Here is a 17,201-nt window from a genome sequence, read left to right as displayed (position 1 = left end):
AATGGTTCCACCGTTGCCAAGGGCAGAACCCGAGCGCTCGGAGCCCCCGGCCCCGCCCTGCGCGGGGTGAGCGATCCCGCCTGGCCGCCGAGCAGCTCCATGATGCTGAAGCGTGTGGCACACACCAAGTGGCTCCTCTGGCTGCTGAGTAAGTGACCGCCCTTGCCGGGCCACCTCCGAGCCCCCGATCTCTGCTGCCCCGCAGGACCGCCCCACCCGGGCCCCAGGCCCTGCCCGCCCCAGCTCTGCCCGCTCTGGAGGCTCTTCCAGGGAGCTGGGGTGGGGACAGAGCACAGTGCGGAGGCAGCAGGAGAGGGGGCCCGGCCGGAGGCGAAGAGGGGAGGGAGGAGATGGAGGGATGTCCCCTTGCACCCACCGCTGTGGGTGCCTCTGCAGGCGGGGGCTTTTCAGGGGAAAAATAGAAAAGCACATCAACACCCCTTCAAAAAAAAAACCAACCACAAACAACAAAAAACCCAAACACACACATACACAGAAAAAGGAAACAACAAAACCAAAATAAAAACACTTCTCCACACAACCCCCCCCCCACCCCGTCCAAACCAAGCCCACAATAAAATCTGACTTTTAAAGTCTTTTGGGGTTTTTTTCCTTCCTTTTTACTCTTTTTTCCCCCCTTTTCCCTGGGGGTCCCGGTTACCCCAGCACCCCGTAGGCAGGGCTGATGGAGGCAGACTTCAGGCCAGCATCTGCAGTGCTTGTCCCAGCACTCTGTGCCAGCGGGCAGGAGCCGGCCAACCTGCCAGCTGCTCCTTCACCTCCACCCCCTTGTCCCCATCGAGGACAGCCCATCCCATCCCATCCCATCCCATCCCATCCCATCCCATCCCATCCCATCCCATCCCATCCCATCCCACCCCACCCCATCCCATCCCACCCCGGTGTGTTTGTCCCGCAGGCACGGTGCTGGCCCTGGCGGCGGGCGCGGCGGCGGCGCCGGTGCCGGCGGTGCCGGGCAGCCCGCTGTCGGACCGGGAGTACGAGAAGTTCTTCGCCAGGCTGCACCCGCCCTGGCAGGCCAACATGTTCTGCCTGCTGCGGCAGGCGTACGGCTGCCTGAGCCCCAGCATCCTGCGCCTGGACCGCGCCGAGAATCACGGAGAGATCCCCAAAGGTAAGGGCAGCGCCCGCCCCGGAGCACACGGACGCAGCTGGAGCGGCCTGGATGCCCCTCTGCCCCAAAATGCCAAAAGGCACTGGGAATGGGATGGACTGGCTTGGGCTCTGTGGCCTGAAGGGCAGCTTGGAGCAGACACTGGCAGAACCAGAGCACAGCGGGGTTTGTGGCCGCTCTGAGCGTCCCTTTCAGTGCTGCACCACTTTCCTGAAGGAAAAACACCTTTTCCCAAAGGCCAGCCCTAACCTCCTAAGCAGGAATTTCATGGTTCCTCCCCCCGCCCTGTGCTGTCTGGCACCACCAAAAAGGGTTTGTCCTCCTGTAGGTTTCCTTCAAGCCCTTGTGGGCTGCTGTGAGTGCTCCTCTTCACCCAGCTGAGCAAGCACAGTTGTCCCAGCCTCTCTTCACAGGGCACGCAAAGCCAAGGGAGCCACAGGCACTAGGGTGGCCCTTCCTTTCTGCCCGCCTCTGTTGGTGGGGTGGCAGGAGGAGAAAGTGGCCACAGTTTTCTCAGTGTAGCTCCTCATCTCCTACCAGCTCCTCCCAGCTTCATCAGAGGGTTAATGCAGAATCTTGGCTCGTGGGCTCTCGTAGGTCTTTAAGAAAACTTGAGATGATAAGCTGCCTTTTTAAGTGTTTAACATTTCAGGAGCCAAGAAACATCCCAGTTCAGAAAGCACCATAGCAACAGCACCCTTCAGATCTCTGCAGTCATATTTTCCCTGCACCCCTGCATCAGAGAATTTAAGTGGTATAATTATATCTGTGCAGCTGAAAAACTTGGGACTACTTCTGTTGTATTTTTCTTCAGAGGAAAAAAAAAATAGGAGCAATTTTCTCATAAAAAAATATGTCTTTATATTTAGATGTGAACGTCAATGAGCTGAATGATCAGCCAACTGTGCTTATTTGGACTGCAGCTTGAGGGCAACTATTTCTTGCTGGTTTCTGCAGCTGTGTTGGGGGAACAAGTCCCACCCCACATCACCAGACCCAGGGATGGGCCCTGTGCTCCTCACTCACTTTTGGGCACCTGCAATCCACTGTGCCCTGGTGCTTTGTGCACCCAGGCTCTGTCCCTGGTTCCTCTCCTCGTGGTGCCCAATTCCCCAGCACTGCTCTTTGTCATGTCCAGCCACACTCCCACTGCTGCTGCCTTCAGAGACTCAGTTCTCCAGAACAGAAGCATCTGGAAATGCCAGAAGATGGGACAGTTCTGCAGGTTGCCCTCTTTACCTTCTCTTCTCCCATCCCTCAGCCTAACACACCTATCCAGCAGAATTTATTCCCCTTTGTGTTACCTTTTTTCCCAGTTTGGGGGCTATTTTGGCACGTTTCAGCCAGGCTGAGAGGTGGAACAGATGTGGCAGAGCGTGTGCCCTCTCGTGTTTAGCCTCTGCTGTCCTCACAGGGCTGTGGCAGTGCTGCCTACACCCAGATATCCATGAGCATTGGCTGTGCCCGTTCAGGTGTGCTGCTGAGGGAGGCAGTCACCTTGTGCTTTAAACAAGCTGGAGTGCTCCCTGCAATACACTGGGCTTTGAACAAGGCATGGGGCGGGGTTCTGGAGCTTTCCCTACAAGATGGGTGTTTTTCTGGGCTGGGATCCTGGTGTGTGTCTGAAATTCTGCTTTTGATGGTGCAGCTGTTTGCTGAGCACAAGAAGGGAGCACAGGGTGAAGGATGGTGCACGAGCAGTACCAGGAGAGAAATTTCACTGCTAATGCCCTTCCTCTCAGCCAGCACTCCCCTGCTCTCACAGGGCTGGCTGTGCCAGACAGGCCATGCACTCCTAGAGCAGAGGGAGCACAAAACCACCCAATTCTTCAGGGTTTCCTGCTCTCCTGCACACCCTTGACTTTCCTGCAATGGCTGCAAGAGCTGCAGCACTGGAGTCAGCATGCTGGCAGTGCTGGTCAAGACTGCAGTTTATGTGTGTACGGGCACAGGCATCCTGGCCCTGTGGACCCTCCTCCATCCCCTGCAAGGCTGGAATCAATGTCAAGTTATATTGCCCTGAGGAATTTGTCTCCTCTGGAGCCATCTGCCTGGAGGAGCTGTCGCAGCCCCATCCCTGACCCAACAAGACCAGGCTGGATGGGTCTATGAGCAACCTGGTCCTGTGGAAGGGGTCCCTGCCCATGGCAGGGGACTTGGAACTTGATGGTCTATAAGGACCCCTCCAAACCAAACCATTGTCTGATTCTCTGGTGCTCCCAGGCCCGATCTGGTCATCTTTTTAACCTATTATATCACTACTTGCCTTTTTTCTCTTTTTCAAACCCAGCAAGGACTAACGACAGAAGCATCAGATGCTGGAAACAGGAAGTTTGTGTCTCTGTCACAGGGAAGATACCTGTGTGAAAAAGGGCAGAAGGACAAAGGGAACCCTCAGGGGCTGGAGGGAGAAGGGATGTGGTGCCTGGAATGGGAGCTCCAACAGCCCAGGGCTGTGATCTCCACCTCAGGGCACACAGCTTGGACCTTTCCCTGCACCCACCAGCTGCCACCCGAGAGGGTCCCCATCTCCTGGTGCACCCAGGCCTGCCTCCATCCCACATCTCTGTCTCTAGGGCCAGTCTGCTCTCAGTTTCAAGAGGTGGCGGAGTTCCAGACCTTCTGCCAGTTCGCCCAGTACCGCTGCCTCAAACAGCAGTTCTTCATCAAGGTGAGGAGCGGGCTGCGGCACGGCTGGGGGGAGCATCTCCTGGCAAACGGGAGGGTGGGGAGCAAGGGAGGATAACCGGTGAGAGTCGTGTTTCCCCTCTCCCCTGCACGCAGCGAGTCTCATGTGCGAGCGAGTCCCTCGCCAGCCCCTCCCCGATGGAGCCCTCCAGCCCGGCGCAGCCCTCGCTGGAGAGCAGAGCCTCCCCTGTCACACCAGGTACGGCTGCCGAGCTGTGCGGGGCTGCCCCGCTGGGCTCCCGCGGCCGCTCTGCCCCCCTGCCCCTCTCTGTCCCGCCTCCAAAGCCGCCCCGGGCCGCTCCATCCCGCTGTGTCCCCGCTCAGGAGCAGGCTGTCCTGTTCCCTGCTGCAGGACAGCATGGCACACCCTCTCAAGTTCTCTCCTGCCCTGTTAGCCCAGGAACCGTGGCCCATGAAGCCCCCCACAGCCACGCCAGAGGTGCCCACGCCCTGGCACAAGAACAGGACCGTGCACACACCAAACCTCTGGGCTGCCACCTCACCCTCCAGGACGGAATCCCCCGACGAACAAAACCTGAGAAAAAGCATCTGGCAGCTGATCCATTCGGCCCTCTCCTTGGATGCCTCCTTGGACAACAAGGCCTCCTCTTGGAACTCCACCAGCTCAGGCCCAGGATACGCATCAGAGCAGGCAACTCCCCCCCGAGGCAGGTGAGGGGCACTCTGTCCTTTCTGGGTACCTCACACCACCCGTGCAGGGCTGTGCTCCTGCACACCAGGCAGCAGCCCCAGGGCATCCATGTCCCTGCTCGGAGCAGCTGGTGAGGGCGGGCAAGTGTTCTGGAGCAAGCTGTCCCATCCAGAGCAGGAATGTTCCTGGGGAGCCCCCAGGCACCCCTCGCTCCAGCACAAAGTGAGCAGGGACAGGGTGATCCAGCACTGTTAGTGCCTGAAAATGGCACTGTCCTCACATCCTGAGCAGAGTAGGTTTAGTCTGGGCCTGAGCTGCAGGCAGGGCTTTGTGCCATGCCTGTTTCCCCCCATTGTGGCCACCTGCACTGTGCAATCACCTCTACACTCATCCTCCCCCAAACATGTGTCCCAGGAGTCTGGGTGATGTGCAGAAACAGCGTCCTTGCACACACAGGTCCTTGGGATGTGTCTCACTGTGCTCCTTGCCTCTTGGTGTGCAAGGCAAAGCAGATGTTTCTCAAAGCAGCCTGGCCTGAGGAGCCCTCCCAGGAGTGCTCTGTCCTCACCCAAGGGAGCTACAGCAGCCCTGGGCCAGGAAACAGCCGGGAGCTGGGCAGGGCCACTCCTTCTCCTGGAGCACGTGCACTTCTGTGCACTCTGGATATGTGCCCAGCTCTTCCTGGGGTGTTCCTGGTTCCCCATTCTGTGCACACTCTGGATGTGTGCCCAGCTCTTCCTGGGGTGTTCCTGGTTCCCCATTCTGTGCACTCTGGATGTGTGCCCAGCTCTTCCTGGGGTGTTCCTGGTTCCCCATTCTGTGCACACTCTGGATGTGTGCCCAGCTCTTCCTAGGATGGTGTTCCTGGTTCCCCATTCTGTGCACACTCTGGATGTGTGCCCAGCTCTTCCTGGGGTGTTCCTAGTTCCCCATTCTATGTGCACTCTGGATGTGTGCCCAGCTCTTCCTAGGATGGTGTTCCTGGTTCCCCATTCTGGTTTTGGAGGCAGCACCACAGCATTTCAGCACAGGGCCCTGCCCCAGGCCAGCTTTTCACAGGTGCAGCCCTTTCACACACCCTCCTCAGCTCCTCTGGCTACAGATGTGTGAGGAGCTCATGGAGCACGTTGAGCTCTTCTCAGCTGGTCTGCCAGGATCTGTTTGCCTCTGTCCTCAGGTACCTAGGGCTGGGGACACAGAAAAGACCTGCAAAAGGATATTATACTTTCACTCAAAGTCACTTTTTGATCCTTTGGTACCTTGTGGCTGAGGACCATTTGCTTTGAATGACTTTCAAATATTATTTTGCTTACTAAGAGGAAAAAAAAAAGGTGTCTAGATGTGGTTTTCATGGAGAAGTCATTTTGGTTTCGTGCTCTTGCAGGCCAGAGATGTTCCTGTAAGCGCACAGATTTCGTGCCTCATTGCACATCTGTGGTTTCTCTTGAGCAGGCTGCACACCACTGCCTCAGTGCAGCCAGAGATTCACTTCTGCATGTAAAGATGAATTGCATCGTGTTGTTAAAGCCATAACTGTCTCCTTGCAAGCCTCTAACACGTGTCATCCTCCCTCCTAATATCATAGGAGGCTTTCACAGCCTGGAAAAAGTTTTCCTGGTGTATGTGCTCTCAGGCAAAATGGTGTTTCATTGAGGATTTCATTCTCCCTGCATCTGAAACTGAGCCTTGCTGTGACTGAGCTCTGTTGGGATTACTGGGGGACTGCTGTGATGGCAGATGACACTCGCTGCTCTGCTGCAGAGCCTCTCAAAGCCACTAATGCTGACTGTGTGTCTGTGACTGGCAGCCGAGCCCCATCAATCATGCTAAGCAAGGCTTAAAGCCCCACTGAAGGATAAAAAGGCGAGATAGACCCTGCCTGTCAGCTTTGCAGCTCGCCGCATCCCGCCTCCTCTCACGGGGACTTCAAAGCATGACCTAAAAAAGGGGCAGAATGCCTGGAGGCACTTCCATTCCAGCAAGGGGAGCAGTGCTGGGTGGGACTGGTCGTTGTGCACAGGTGCCATTCAGCGTCTGGTTTTACACAAGGTGGGCAGGGCTGTGCTGGGCACAGATCCCAGAGCTGCGTGTCTTCCCTAGGGTCTTATGCCCAGCAGGACATCCATCCTTCTTATCCATCCCCTTTGGCTTGTGGCAGCTGCTCTGGCTGCTATTGCAGTTTCATAGTTCCTGATGAGGCCAGAGGGGGACAGGGCAGGGGTAGTAACGCAAGAAGAATCTGCAGCACTTTCCTGTGGTCTTTCTGGTAGCAGTGAATCATTCATTGCGCAGGAAGGGGAAATGAAAATTATGGCACCTATTCGCTATTTTTAGTCCTTATTGTGCTTTCTGCCTTATTTCCTAGTATTTCCTCTCCTCAGAATTACCTCTAAACCGTGACTCAGTCTTGCAACAAGCTAAAGAGAGCTCTGTAGCCCTTACCTTGTAAAGCCCATGCAACTCTCATTTTCTGCAGCAGCTTTCAGTGTCCCTTTGAAACAGGCCCATGTTCCAGCTCTGGGTGCACTACCCAGTGATGGGATTTGGGTACATGGAAAGACATCAGCCTCCCTTCCCTGCTTTTCTGTATGCAGGAAGAATTGCATTTTCCCTTTTTCCCAGAGCTTTCCCAGAGTTGTGTCATTTGTCAGCTACAACCCCTGCACCCCTTTCTGCATCACAGCTGTCCTGGATCCAGATCTCATTCTGTTGGTATTCACAGGTGGATGCTCACCTGTGGTTCACGTGAGCCCAGCTTCCCAACAAGGCTGCTCCGAGCCCTCTCAGAATCCCAGAACTGTTAGGGCTGGAGATCATTCTGTCCGAGGAAGGGTCACCTAGAGCAGGTGACACAGGACCCTGTCCAGGTGGGTTTTGATTGTCTTGAGACGGAGACTCCATCACCTCCCTGGACAGCCTGTTCCAGTGTTCTGCCACCCTCAATATAAAGAAGTTCTTCCTGATGTTGAGGTGGAACTCTTTGTGTTTTAGTTTATGGCCACTTCTCATCCTGTGGCCAGGAACCACTGAAGAGAGTCTGACACCATCCTCTTGACACCCACCCTTGAGATACTTGTGTGCAGTGGGAGATACACACACTCCTGGTGACTCCCCTCCTCCTCCTGCTGCTGTACCCCTCCAAACAGTCCTTGTGGTGCTTATCTACTTCAGCCCCAGAGGCTTTCATTTTAAGGCCAGACCCTTCATTAAAAATACCATCCCCAGGAAAAAAAAAAACAAACCTCTCTTTCAATTATCATTACCCATAACCAGCCCTGGCATGCAGTCAAAGATCTTTTTTCTCTTTCTGAAGCTGTTAAGAGTGGCTTTTTCATAACTGGTTTTAGTTTCCTGCAGGAAGCCCCCCAAATCAGAATTTACCAGGTGCTGGAAAGCTGCTGTTCTCTCCTTATCTCCTTTTCTGCTCGCCTCAGGTGCTCCCTGCACCTCAGCCAGCCAGTATCAGGCAGGCTCAGCAGCCGAAAGCTAATGGCCCAAATCCTTGTCATTACGCGGCGGGAGAGGCGGGTGCTGCTCACCAGCACTCCTCAGAGATACCACTGAAGCAGGCTCTGCGTGTCCTTCCACATCCTGAGATGCTCAAGTATGATAAGCTGCTACCTGAAGTTCTCTCTTTTGCCTTGGATCAACTTCTGATCTCGGCCCACAGGTTCTTCTTAATCCTGCTTTGGGTTTTTTCCACGTTCCCTTTGGATCTTTGCCTCACAGTACCCGTTAGGCTTTTTCCAGGGCCGTGGTTAGGACAATAACATGCAGAGGTGCTAATCTGGGGAGGGATTTGCATTAGGAACTCACTTTAGATAGAGCCATCCCTTTCCCTGAAGCACGGTGAAACCTCTGTGCATCCACAAACAGCTCAGCAGCATGTCAGCGAGAGGAGAGAACCAGCAGCAGTGCTGTTATACTCACCCAGAGGTGGTAAATCAGCTCATAAATTTGCAACTGTGAGGCCAGAAAACCTCACAGCAGAGATGGAGAGCAGAGATAGAGGCGGAAAAGAATGTGACAGAGAGCAGAGCAGAATTTCTTGGTAAACTTAGGCAGTGTGGCACAACTCAGTTTTCTGTGAAGCTCATCATTTTTAACATTCAGGTCTAGGAATTGCCCTGCTCAGCACAGGACATGAAGTCATGTCTGGTGAGCCCCAAAGAAAACAACAGTGCTATGTGGTTGAGCCACAGGCTCCTCTCCCAACAGAAGTTTGGGATATCTTTTTGAAGTCTCTGAGCTGTGGAGGAAGCACCCATCAGCTGCTCCCATGCTAAACACCCTTGGTGTCAGGAAGATGTAGTTTGCTTCTGGTTTTAATGGATCATGCTCCAGATTCCAGTCACCAAAAGTCATTTGGTTTGAATGGATCTTGCCCCAAATTCCAGTCACTCTTCCACCTCCTGACAAGGAGGGCTTTCCAGCTGAAGCTCTCCTCGGTAGAAGGGCAGACCGACTGAGTGGGAACCCACTGGTGTCTTTGCTTAACTGAGGGATGCTTTCCTACCTTCTACCTCTAGGTGAAACTTTTCCAGGCCTTAGGAAATCTCGTCTTCATGACCTTCCTTCACGTTCTTTACCTCTTCTTAATTTTTTTTTAATGCTAATCTGCAGGTCTCCATGAAGTTTCAAATATTCTCAGGAAAACCTGTCCACACATGTTAGCCCGTGCATGCATTTTAAGAGCATTTTAATATAAGCAGTTGCTGCTCTTCTTTGCTCTCTGTCAGATCAAAGTTTGTTTATTTATCACTGGCTTTGTCTCCAGACACAAGAGGCAAATATCTAATGAGCATGTTTACCTCTTCTGCATCATTGATGATGATTGAAACCAACCATCCCTGTCTGCTAACAGTTCTGTACCATGTTTACAAATTCCATTGTTCCTAAGAGATGCCAAATATTCTCATTGCTCTGATCCCATTGTCCTTACATTTTCTACTTTTAGCTATCCATGTCAGTTTGGATGAACAGTAAATTCATGGTTAACAAGTTTTTTCCCCTTTCTGTCAAATACTTGGGAGGGAGGCTTAATATGTGACATCCCCAGACCCAAGTGGGGCTGCCCAACGTTCAACACTCAGCAGACATCTAACAAACATCTCCTCACTGTGCACTCAGATGGATGAAATTACGCAGCAGCTGCTGCAGGGGCCCTGGGAAAGCTCTTTGAGCTGTGCCCCTCATCCAGTGCCTCTCACATGCCCTCAAATGCACAGCAACCCCCCTGCAGCCTCTGTGTCACACAGGCACGTGCAGACCCTGCAGAGAGCCCCATTCCTCTGTGCAGTTTAGCCAAGAGCCCAAGGTTTCTTTGGGAAGGGATTTTTTTACTTTGTTTTGGGGTTGTTTTCAGTTTCTAACTAAAGATGCATCTCTTCAGTTTGTGGCAAGGAATGACTCCCTCCTTCCCTTTCTCTGTCAGCCTTCTAGCCCTGCGGAACGATGAGGCAGTGCTGGTCCTGTGCTACGCAGTGCTGGAGGGAAATTGCCTCTCGTCAATGATCACCACGGCCTGGAAGGAGATGGAAAAAAGAGTCCTTGGGTTCGGAGACTCGGTAAAGACACCAGTGTCCACCTCTGGCCCCCACTGTGCGCAGGCCGCCTCCTGAGAGAAGCCGACCTGGCTGGCCAGGGCGGCAGGAACATGGGAACTCCTCAGCCTCCTCTGTGGGGAGGGTCTCAGTGTCCTTTTCCCCCCGACTCCCCAGGTGTGTGACAACCTCGGGCGGCACCACACAGACCTGTGCCCTGACTGCGCCTTCTGCTCGCTGAAGAGGGAGCAGTGCCAGAACATCGAGAGCCTGAACCGCGTGCCCTGCGACTCGGGCGCCTTCTCCCCCTACATCAACCCCGAGATCTCCGCCCAGCACGGCTACACCCAGGCCCAGGTGCCAGCTCTGCCTCCTGCTGCTCTCTTCCTGGACTGGGAGCTGGGCAGGGGCAGAAAGAAGCATGGCTCACTTTATCCCACCCTTTGCAGTCCACGTCCTCGCAGAGCCTGAGTGACGACAACATGAACTTTCTGAGAGGGATGAGGATGGAGTACTGGTGCAGCCGGATGGCCATCTATGGCTGTAACGACCCTGCTGTGACCCTCTGGCTGAAGGCAGAGTATGAAACCTTCCCAGACATGGATAGCTCAGGAAAGGTGGGTGACCATCAGTGGATGCTCCCATCCCTCCTTCTCCTCTTCTTTCTCTGACATCCATTCCCTTGTCACCAGATCTGTGACTCGAGCGGGGTTCAGCACCCCAACTTCTGCATGTTCAAGAGCTACCAGTGTCTCCTGAACAGCATCTACAACGAGAGGGTGAGAAGCAGCTATGCTGCCTTTTGCACAATCTGCTCTCCATGGCTGGCCCCCCCACAGCCAGCCCCAAGCCCCTGCTGGCCTCAGTGGCCCACCGCTTTTCCTTCGAGGAGGACACAATGGGGTGTGCTTGGGGGAGGTGGGGAGACAAACAGTGGCCCAGCACAACACAACAGTCATTGCTGGGTGGGATTTGCACGGGTGATGTGAGAGATGATATCCCTTTATATCTCCGAAGGGCAGGATCTCCTCCATCTGCTAAGCAGTAGCAAAACCCCAAATCACCAGAGCAGGCCAGAGGACTGGCCTGTATCCTAGCAAACACACAGTGCAGCTGTCAGTTCAGCTGGTCGCCCCCCCTTCCCCCTGGTGCCCTCATCATCCCAGCCTCCAGGTGCCATCCACCACGGAGATCTCTTTCCTTGGGGAAGGATGGACAGTAGTAGCCCCCCTACAAACCCAGGCACTTCATGCCAGCCTCCGTGCCATCCACCATGGAGATCTCTTTCCCTGGGGAAGGAAGGGCAGTGGCAGCAGCCCCACGAACCTGGGCTCTCCTTGGTTCTCCAGGTGGTTCGTGTGAAGTGCAGCCGTAACATGGCCTACCGGGTGCTGAGTGCCAAGGAGGGAGAAAAGGAGGTGAAGCTGTGGCAAGAGAGGTTCCAAAGCCTCACCAGGAAGCAACCACAAAAATGATTAAAGTTTGTAAAGACCTTCAAGATAGTCAAGGCCTATCAGGGAATACCAAATACCACCATGCCCTCTAAACCATATCACAAAGTGCCACAACCACTTGTTATTTGAACACTTCCAGGGCTGGTGATTCCACCACTTCCCTGGGGACCTGTTCCAATGCCTGACCACCCTTTCAATGAAGAATTTTTTTTCCTAATATCTGCCTGAACCTCCCCTGGTGCAGCTTGGAGGTATTTCTTCTTGTCCTATCACTGGTTTCCTGGGAGAAGAGACCAACTCCCACCTGGCTGCAGCCTCCTTTCAGGGACTTACAGAGGGCGATCAGGGCTCCTCTGAGCCTCCTTTTCTCTAGGCTAAACAACCCCAGCTCCTTTTGCCATTCCAGACCCTCCACAGGCTTTGTTGCCCTTCTCTGGACACACTCCAGAGCAGATTGTGCAAAAGACACCTCAGTGTCTTTCTGGCAGTGAAGAGCCCAGAAATGGACACAGCCAAGTGTGGCCTCACCAGTGCAGAATACAAGAGGACAATCCCTGCCCTGCTCCTCCTGGCCACACTATGGCTGATCCAGGTCAGGTACCATTGGCCCTTTTGGCCACCAGAGCACAGCTGGCTCATGTTCAGCTGCTGTCACCAGCACCCCCAAGTCCTTTTCCTCTAGGCAGCTTCACAGCCACTCTGCCCCAGCCTGTGCTGCTGCCTGGGGTTGTTCAGACTGACAAGGAGAACCTGGAACTTGGCCTTATTGAACCTCACACTATTGGCCCCAGCCCATCAATCCAGCCTATACAGATCCTCTGCAGAGCCTTCCTGCTCCCCAGCACACCAACACTCCCACCCTGGTGTCATCCAGGAACTTACCCTCGATCCCTTCATCCAGACCACTGACAAAGGTTTTACACAGGACTGGCCCCAGTATGGAGCCCTGGGGAGCCCCACTGGTGATCAGCTGGATGTAAATCCACCCAGCACTACTCTCTGGGTCACACAGCCAGTTTTTAGCCCAGCAAAGAATGCACCTGCTCAGGCCGTGGGCTGCCAGCTACTCCAGGAGAATGCTGTGGGAAGTGATGCCAAAGGCTTACTGAAGTCCAGGTAGAAGATAGCATGCACAGCCTTTCCCTCATCCCTAGGCAGGTCACCTGGTCATAAAAGGAGACCAGCTTGGCCAAGCAGGACCTGCCTTTTATGAACCCATCCAGGTTAGGGCCGATTCCCTGGCTGTGCTGCGTGATTGCACTTAGGACAACTCGTTCCATAACATTCTCTGGCACTGAGATCAGACTGAATGAGGGGAGCCTCACTGTGGCAGCTGCTGGAACTCCTCCTGGAAACATTTCTCCAGGCAAAGGAAAAGGCATGTCCAGAGACTGGGGAGGGACCAGAGACAGGGACTCCCCAGATCCCAAACGCAGCATGTGAGCAAGAAGCTTTTGTGTGCACTTTGCTTTCCACTTCGGCTGGGTTTTTTCCCCAAGTTTCTTGGTTTATTTGGCCTGTGTCCTCCAACCCTCCACCCGGAAAAATAATTCAAACCACACCAGCCTACGGCGGCCGGCGAGAGGCTGCGGGGGGAACACATGGGAGTTGGTGGCAGCCCCGGGCATCGACCCTGAGGGACTCACCGGGGCACCTCCCCGGGCTGCCGGCCCTGCCTGCACTTGACGGGGCAGCAGCAGCGGAATTGCAGCTGCAGCGCTCCCGCACCTCGGCCGGGCCGGCCCTGCTCGCAGCCGTCCCTGGCCGGCCATGTCCCCTCGCACTGCGGGCCCGAGGTGCCGAGGGTGCCGTGCCCAGGGTCCCCTGGCACAAGTCCGGGCTGGCCCGCAGGTGGAGCAGGCCGTGAGCCGTGCAGGGCTTGAAGCGAGAGCTCCCGGGCACCAGGAACTGGCGGGAACCCACCCGCGTTGGGAAAACCTCTGCTGCCCCCTCAGGCTTTTCCTTGAGGACGTTGCCCACGCGGCGGAAGGAAGGCAGGAGCTTCCAGCAGGCTCGCACCTGGCAGGAGCCCCACATGCCATGGCACTTGCACTCCATCTTCATGTGGGCCAGGAGAGCCTGTGGAGCAGGAGGCAGCTGCCAGCCTGACCAGGGACACCGTTCCCAACACCCCCAATGTGCTGCTGTTCCCCCAACAATCTGCCCATGGGGCTGGAGATCAGGGGCGGGAAGGGGAAGGGAAAAGGCAAAAGTGTATTTTTAATCCAGGCCAATATGAACAGAAGGAGATGCACTCTGTGGGAAACAAGATGGTTTGGGTCTGTAAGATAAATCCCTGAGGCAGAGAGAGGGATGGAGAGCTGTTCTGGCCTCTGGGGCTGTGGGGAGGGGAACAGATCTGGCCAGAGGTGGAGGACATTCAAGGGACCAGATCTGACTGTGGCCCCTGCAGATTTCTGTCTTTATTAAAGAGAGGCTGGAGGGGCAGGGAAGCCCTTCAGAACACAACAGAGTAAATAATTTCCTGAATCATAGCTGGGGTCTGTGCAGAAAAGGAAACTGCACAGAATTGAGTAGGAAAGGCTGGGACACCCCTCCACACAGACAGGAGCTGGCTCAGGGTAATCAGCACAGTGCTTGGATAAGAAAGGCAGCAGGATGCAGACTCCTCTGGCTGCTCTGAAGCGTCTGTTGAGGTGTGGGGGCTGCACTGAGCTGTACACCGAGCCAGGGAGAAGCTCTTGCAGCCAGGCTGGCTCCCAGCCCTTGCTCCTGCCCTTACCTTCCCCCAGCCTCATTGTTGTGCAGGTCCATGAGCGCTCGGCTGGAGGAGACACCACGGCTCCTCTCAGGGCTGCCCACGAAGGCCTGAGAGAAGGCAGTCCCATAACACGGGTTATCAGAACTGGAAACTTGCAGAGGGAAAGTGGCCTTGTGACAAGGAAAGAGAAGCCCTGAGAGGATCTCCCAAAGACCTGTGGAGAATGAAAGTGTCTCTTTTCTGGCCTGTCTCCCCCATGGACCTTCCCCTCTGCCACCCCCTTCTTCCTTCACCACCAGGGCTGACTCCTCGGACCCTGGGGTCGCAGCCACACCACCATGGGGGATGATGTGATCCCTGTGCAGCTCCCCCCGGCTGCAGGCACGGCTCACAGCAAAAGCAGTGCCGGCAGCGCTGGATGTAAGGGGACTCCCGTGTGCCTGCAGCAGGACAAGCAATGGCACCAGCCTGCAGAGGGCAAAGGCACTGATGGGGCAGAGTGTGGGAAAAGAGGCTGTCACTGCATGCAGGAAGGATGCCTTCAGATGGAGACTGCCTCTGGGGCAGGATGGGTGGCAGGGTCAGGGAGAAATTTACCAGTCTGCTGGTCAATTTACCAGAACTGGTACCCAGGATGGTCCAATGGGTCCAAAAAGCAAATCTGGCCAAATGGGAAGAAGTTTCTCTGGAATGCTAACGTGGAAGAGGGCACTGGCCACTCTGTGGATGGGTCCAGTGCAACACTAGCCCAGGAAAGGCCGATGTGTCAAGGGGACCGTGGGCATACTGGAGGGACACCATGCCAAGCCTGCCCTCACTGACCTTGGATTGTGGCCTTGCCAAAGACCTGCAGCCCCTGCAGGGTGAAGCAGTTCCAGTGAAACTGGCACTGGCACTCAAGGACAGCCAGATCCACGCCTCACTTCACCACCTCCATGGCTTCACCGCCTCCATGGCTTCATCGCCTCCATGGCTTCACCACCTTCATGGCTTCACTGCCTCCATGGCTTCACCGCCTTCGTGGCTTCCACCTGCTACTGGCAAACACAGACCTGCTCTTCCTCCAGCCCTGTCAGGCCACCACAGCCCCTCGGGTCCCAGAGGACTGCCTGCAGGGAAGTCTGCTGGACCAGGGACCTATGGGGCAGGGCAGAGGTTCAGTTGCAGATGGGCTAGAGCCAGAGCCTCACCTCTGCAGGACTAACCCTCTCTAGCCATATCTTAGAGCAGAAATGGGGCAGGGAAGGGGGCTGTAGCCATGTTGTCTGTGAATTGGGCATTCTTGCTGTGCATTCTGGTTTGCCCCTCTTCAGCCTTATCATCTCTCCCCCTTCATGGTCCCAGAGATGCCCCTTCTGCTTTTTGGTTGCCCAGATTCCTTCTTCCACCCTGTTCTCACCCTGTTTTCTTTGGAGACAGCTGCTCCCTAGGTGGCTTTCCAACCCAGACAATCCAAGCACAGAGCATACTGACAGCCAGGCCATGGCAGCGATGTGCTGCACGTGGATCAGCATCATGTACAGCCACACCAGCTCCATCCTGTCCCTGCCAAAACTTCACCACCTTCAACTCCAGTGCTGCAGCTCCTGAATCCCCTCCTGTGGCTTTCCACAGCCTCTGCCCAGCAGTGGCTTTCACAGCAGCCCCAGCCCAGCACTGCAAAGCAGGGGTAGCCCCAGCCCTGGGCAGTGACCGTGGGCTGTCCAGGTATGCCTGCCAGCATCTGAGACCCTGTAGCCTGCAGAGCCCTGCTGGGTTGGCCCTGAGAGGTCATCCACACCTGTGCTACAGCTTGGGCAGCATGGTGGGAGAGCTCTGAGCTGGGGCTCTGGGGTGGGCATCCATCACAGGGAGCTCACATGGGTGGGGACAGCATCTGTGTCACACGTGTGGCCTGTGCCATCCTGTCAGGAGATAATGTGGTTATCTTCCTCCAGGGTCCAGTCACTTCTTCGGCAGGAGGCAGCCCAAGACCAGCTCAGCAGCAGACAGTGCCTTCTGCACAAGAAGAGCCAGAAGCACCAAGCAGCTGTTGCCAAACCCACCAGCTCGTCACTGCTTTGTCACCAAACCTTTTGGGGACACAGAGAGTTCCCCTGCAGTGCCAGCTCCTGGGAGCAGAGAGAAGAAGACCTCCTGCCTCCCTCATCCACATCCACTGTTCTTGAAGATACTCCCTCATCTGCCTCCTCCAGGCTGGAGGTTGTTCTTTTCTACCCTGCAGCCCACACAGCTACAGCAAACAGACACAGCCCAGCTGCTCCCTGCCTCTCTTAACTCTTTCCCTGGCAAGTCTCCCTTCACCTCCCTCATTTTCTTCCCCGTGGACTGTCCTTTCCCAAAATCAGCCCTTGCCCTTCTCCTAGGAGGCACAGCAGGGTGGCTGCCCCCCTTCTCATTGGGTATCCCTTTCCTAAGACCCCCTGGAAGCCCAGGAAAATGTGAGCTGTGTGACCAGGGAGCTGAAATGGCCCAGGACAAAAGACTGCCATTCCCCCAGCCAGCCTGGGAAGTGCCAGCTCTTCCCACTGCCATGGAAGGTAAAACTCGTCTGCAGCCACAGGTTTCTGCTTTTCCTGTCTGAATCATTCAGAAAGTGAAGCAGGGCTGTTCTGGTTGTGCTTCTTCCATAAAGGGATTCACCCCTTTGCTCTGCTCTCCCATATTTTGCTGCACAAAGAAGTCTGAAGAGCACTGTGGTTTATCAGTCATCCTTTCAGACATGAGCAGCCTCTCTCTTGTAGCGTGCATTTCACCTCCTTCCTTGCCTTCCCAGCTCCCTGCATCCTTCCCCCTGCTGGGTCCTTGCTCCTGCTTTCTGGAGCCAGCACTGCGGGGTGGCAGGCGTGTTGGGATTTGCAGCATTAGGGTGTAGCCTCCAACACACACCCCAGTAATCTGGTCTTACCTGCTGCTCGCTCAGACAGCGGTGAGGAAACGCCGGGGGTTGAGCTGCTCTGCCCCACGAGCCGAGGCTCCAGGAGACAGCCAGGGGCAGATGTGTGAG

General features: G+C 55.3%; 2 protein-coding genes across 2 annotated transcripts; one reads left to right on the top strand and one right to left on the bottom strand.

Moving 5' to 3' along the window:
* Nucleotides 1-685: 685 nt before the first annotated feature.
* Nucleotides 686-11,493, top strand: ACRBP (acrosin binding protein). Its single transcript, XM_064701367.1, is given in 11 exon segments — nucleotides 686-735; nucleotides 737-822; nucleotides 905-1,135; nucleotides 3,712-3,806; nucleotides 3,920-4,022; nucleotides 4,219-4,495; nucleotides 9,910-10,042; nucleotides 10,196-10,375; nucleotides 10,468-10,635; nucleotides 10,711-10,797; nucleotides 11,368-11,493. Coding segments are annotated over 11 exon segments (1,536 nt in total).
* A 1,621-nt stretch (nucleotides 11,494-13,114) lies between these two features.
* Nucleotides 13,115-15,732, bottom strand: LOC135441688 (protein Wnt-4-like). Its single transcript, XM_064701264.1, is given in 9 exon segments — nucleotides 13,115-13,296; nucleotides 13,299-13,537; nucleotides 14,222-14,338; nucleotides 14,469-14,548; nucleotides 14,551-14,611; nucleotides 14,613-14,634; nucleotides 15,017-15,050; nucleotides 15,247-15,331; nucleotides 15,668-15,732. Coding segments are annotated over 9 exon segments (885 nt in total).
* Between the last annotated feature and the right edge of the window lie 1,469 nt (nucleotides 15,733-17,201).

This window comes from Zonotrichia leucophrys, chromosome 1 (assembly GCF_028769735.1).
Source record: "Zonotrichia leucophrys gambelii isolate GWCS_2022_RI chromosome 1, RI_Zleu_2.0, whole genome shotgun sequence".
NCBI classification, from domain to species: domain Eukaryota; kingdom Metazoa; phylum Chordata; class Aves; order Passeriformes; family Passerellidae; genus Zonotrichia; species Zonotrichia leucophrys.
The sequence above is the reverse complement of the archived record's forward strand: the minus strand, read 5'-3'. Positions and strand labels throughout refer to the sequence as shown.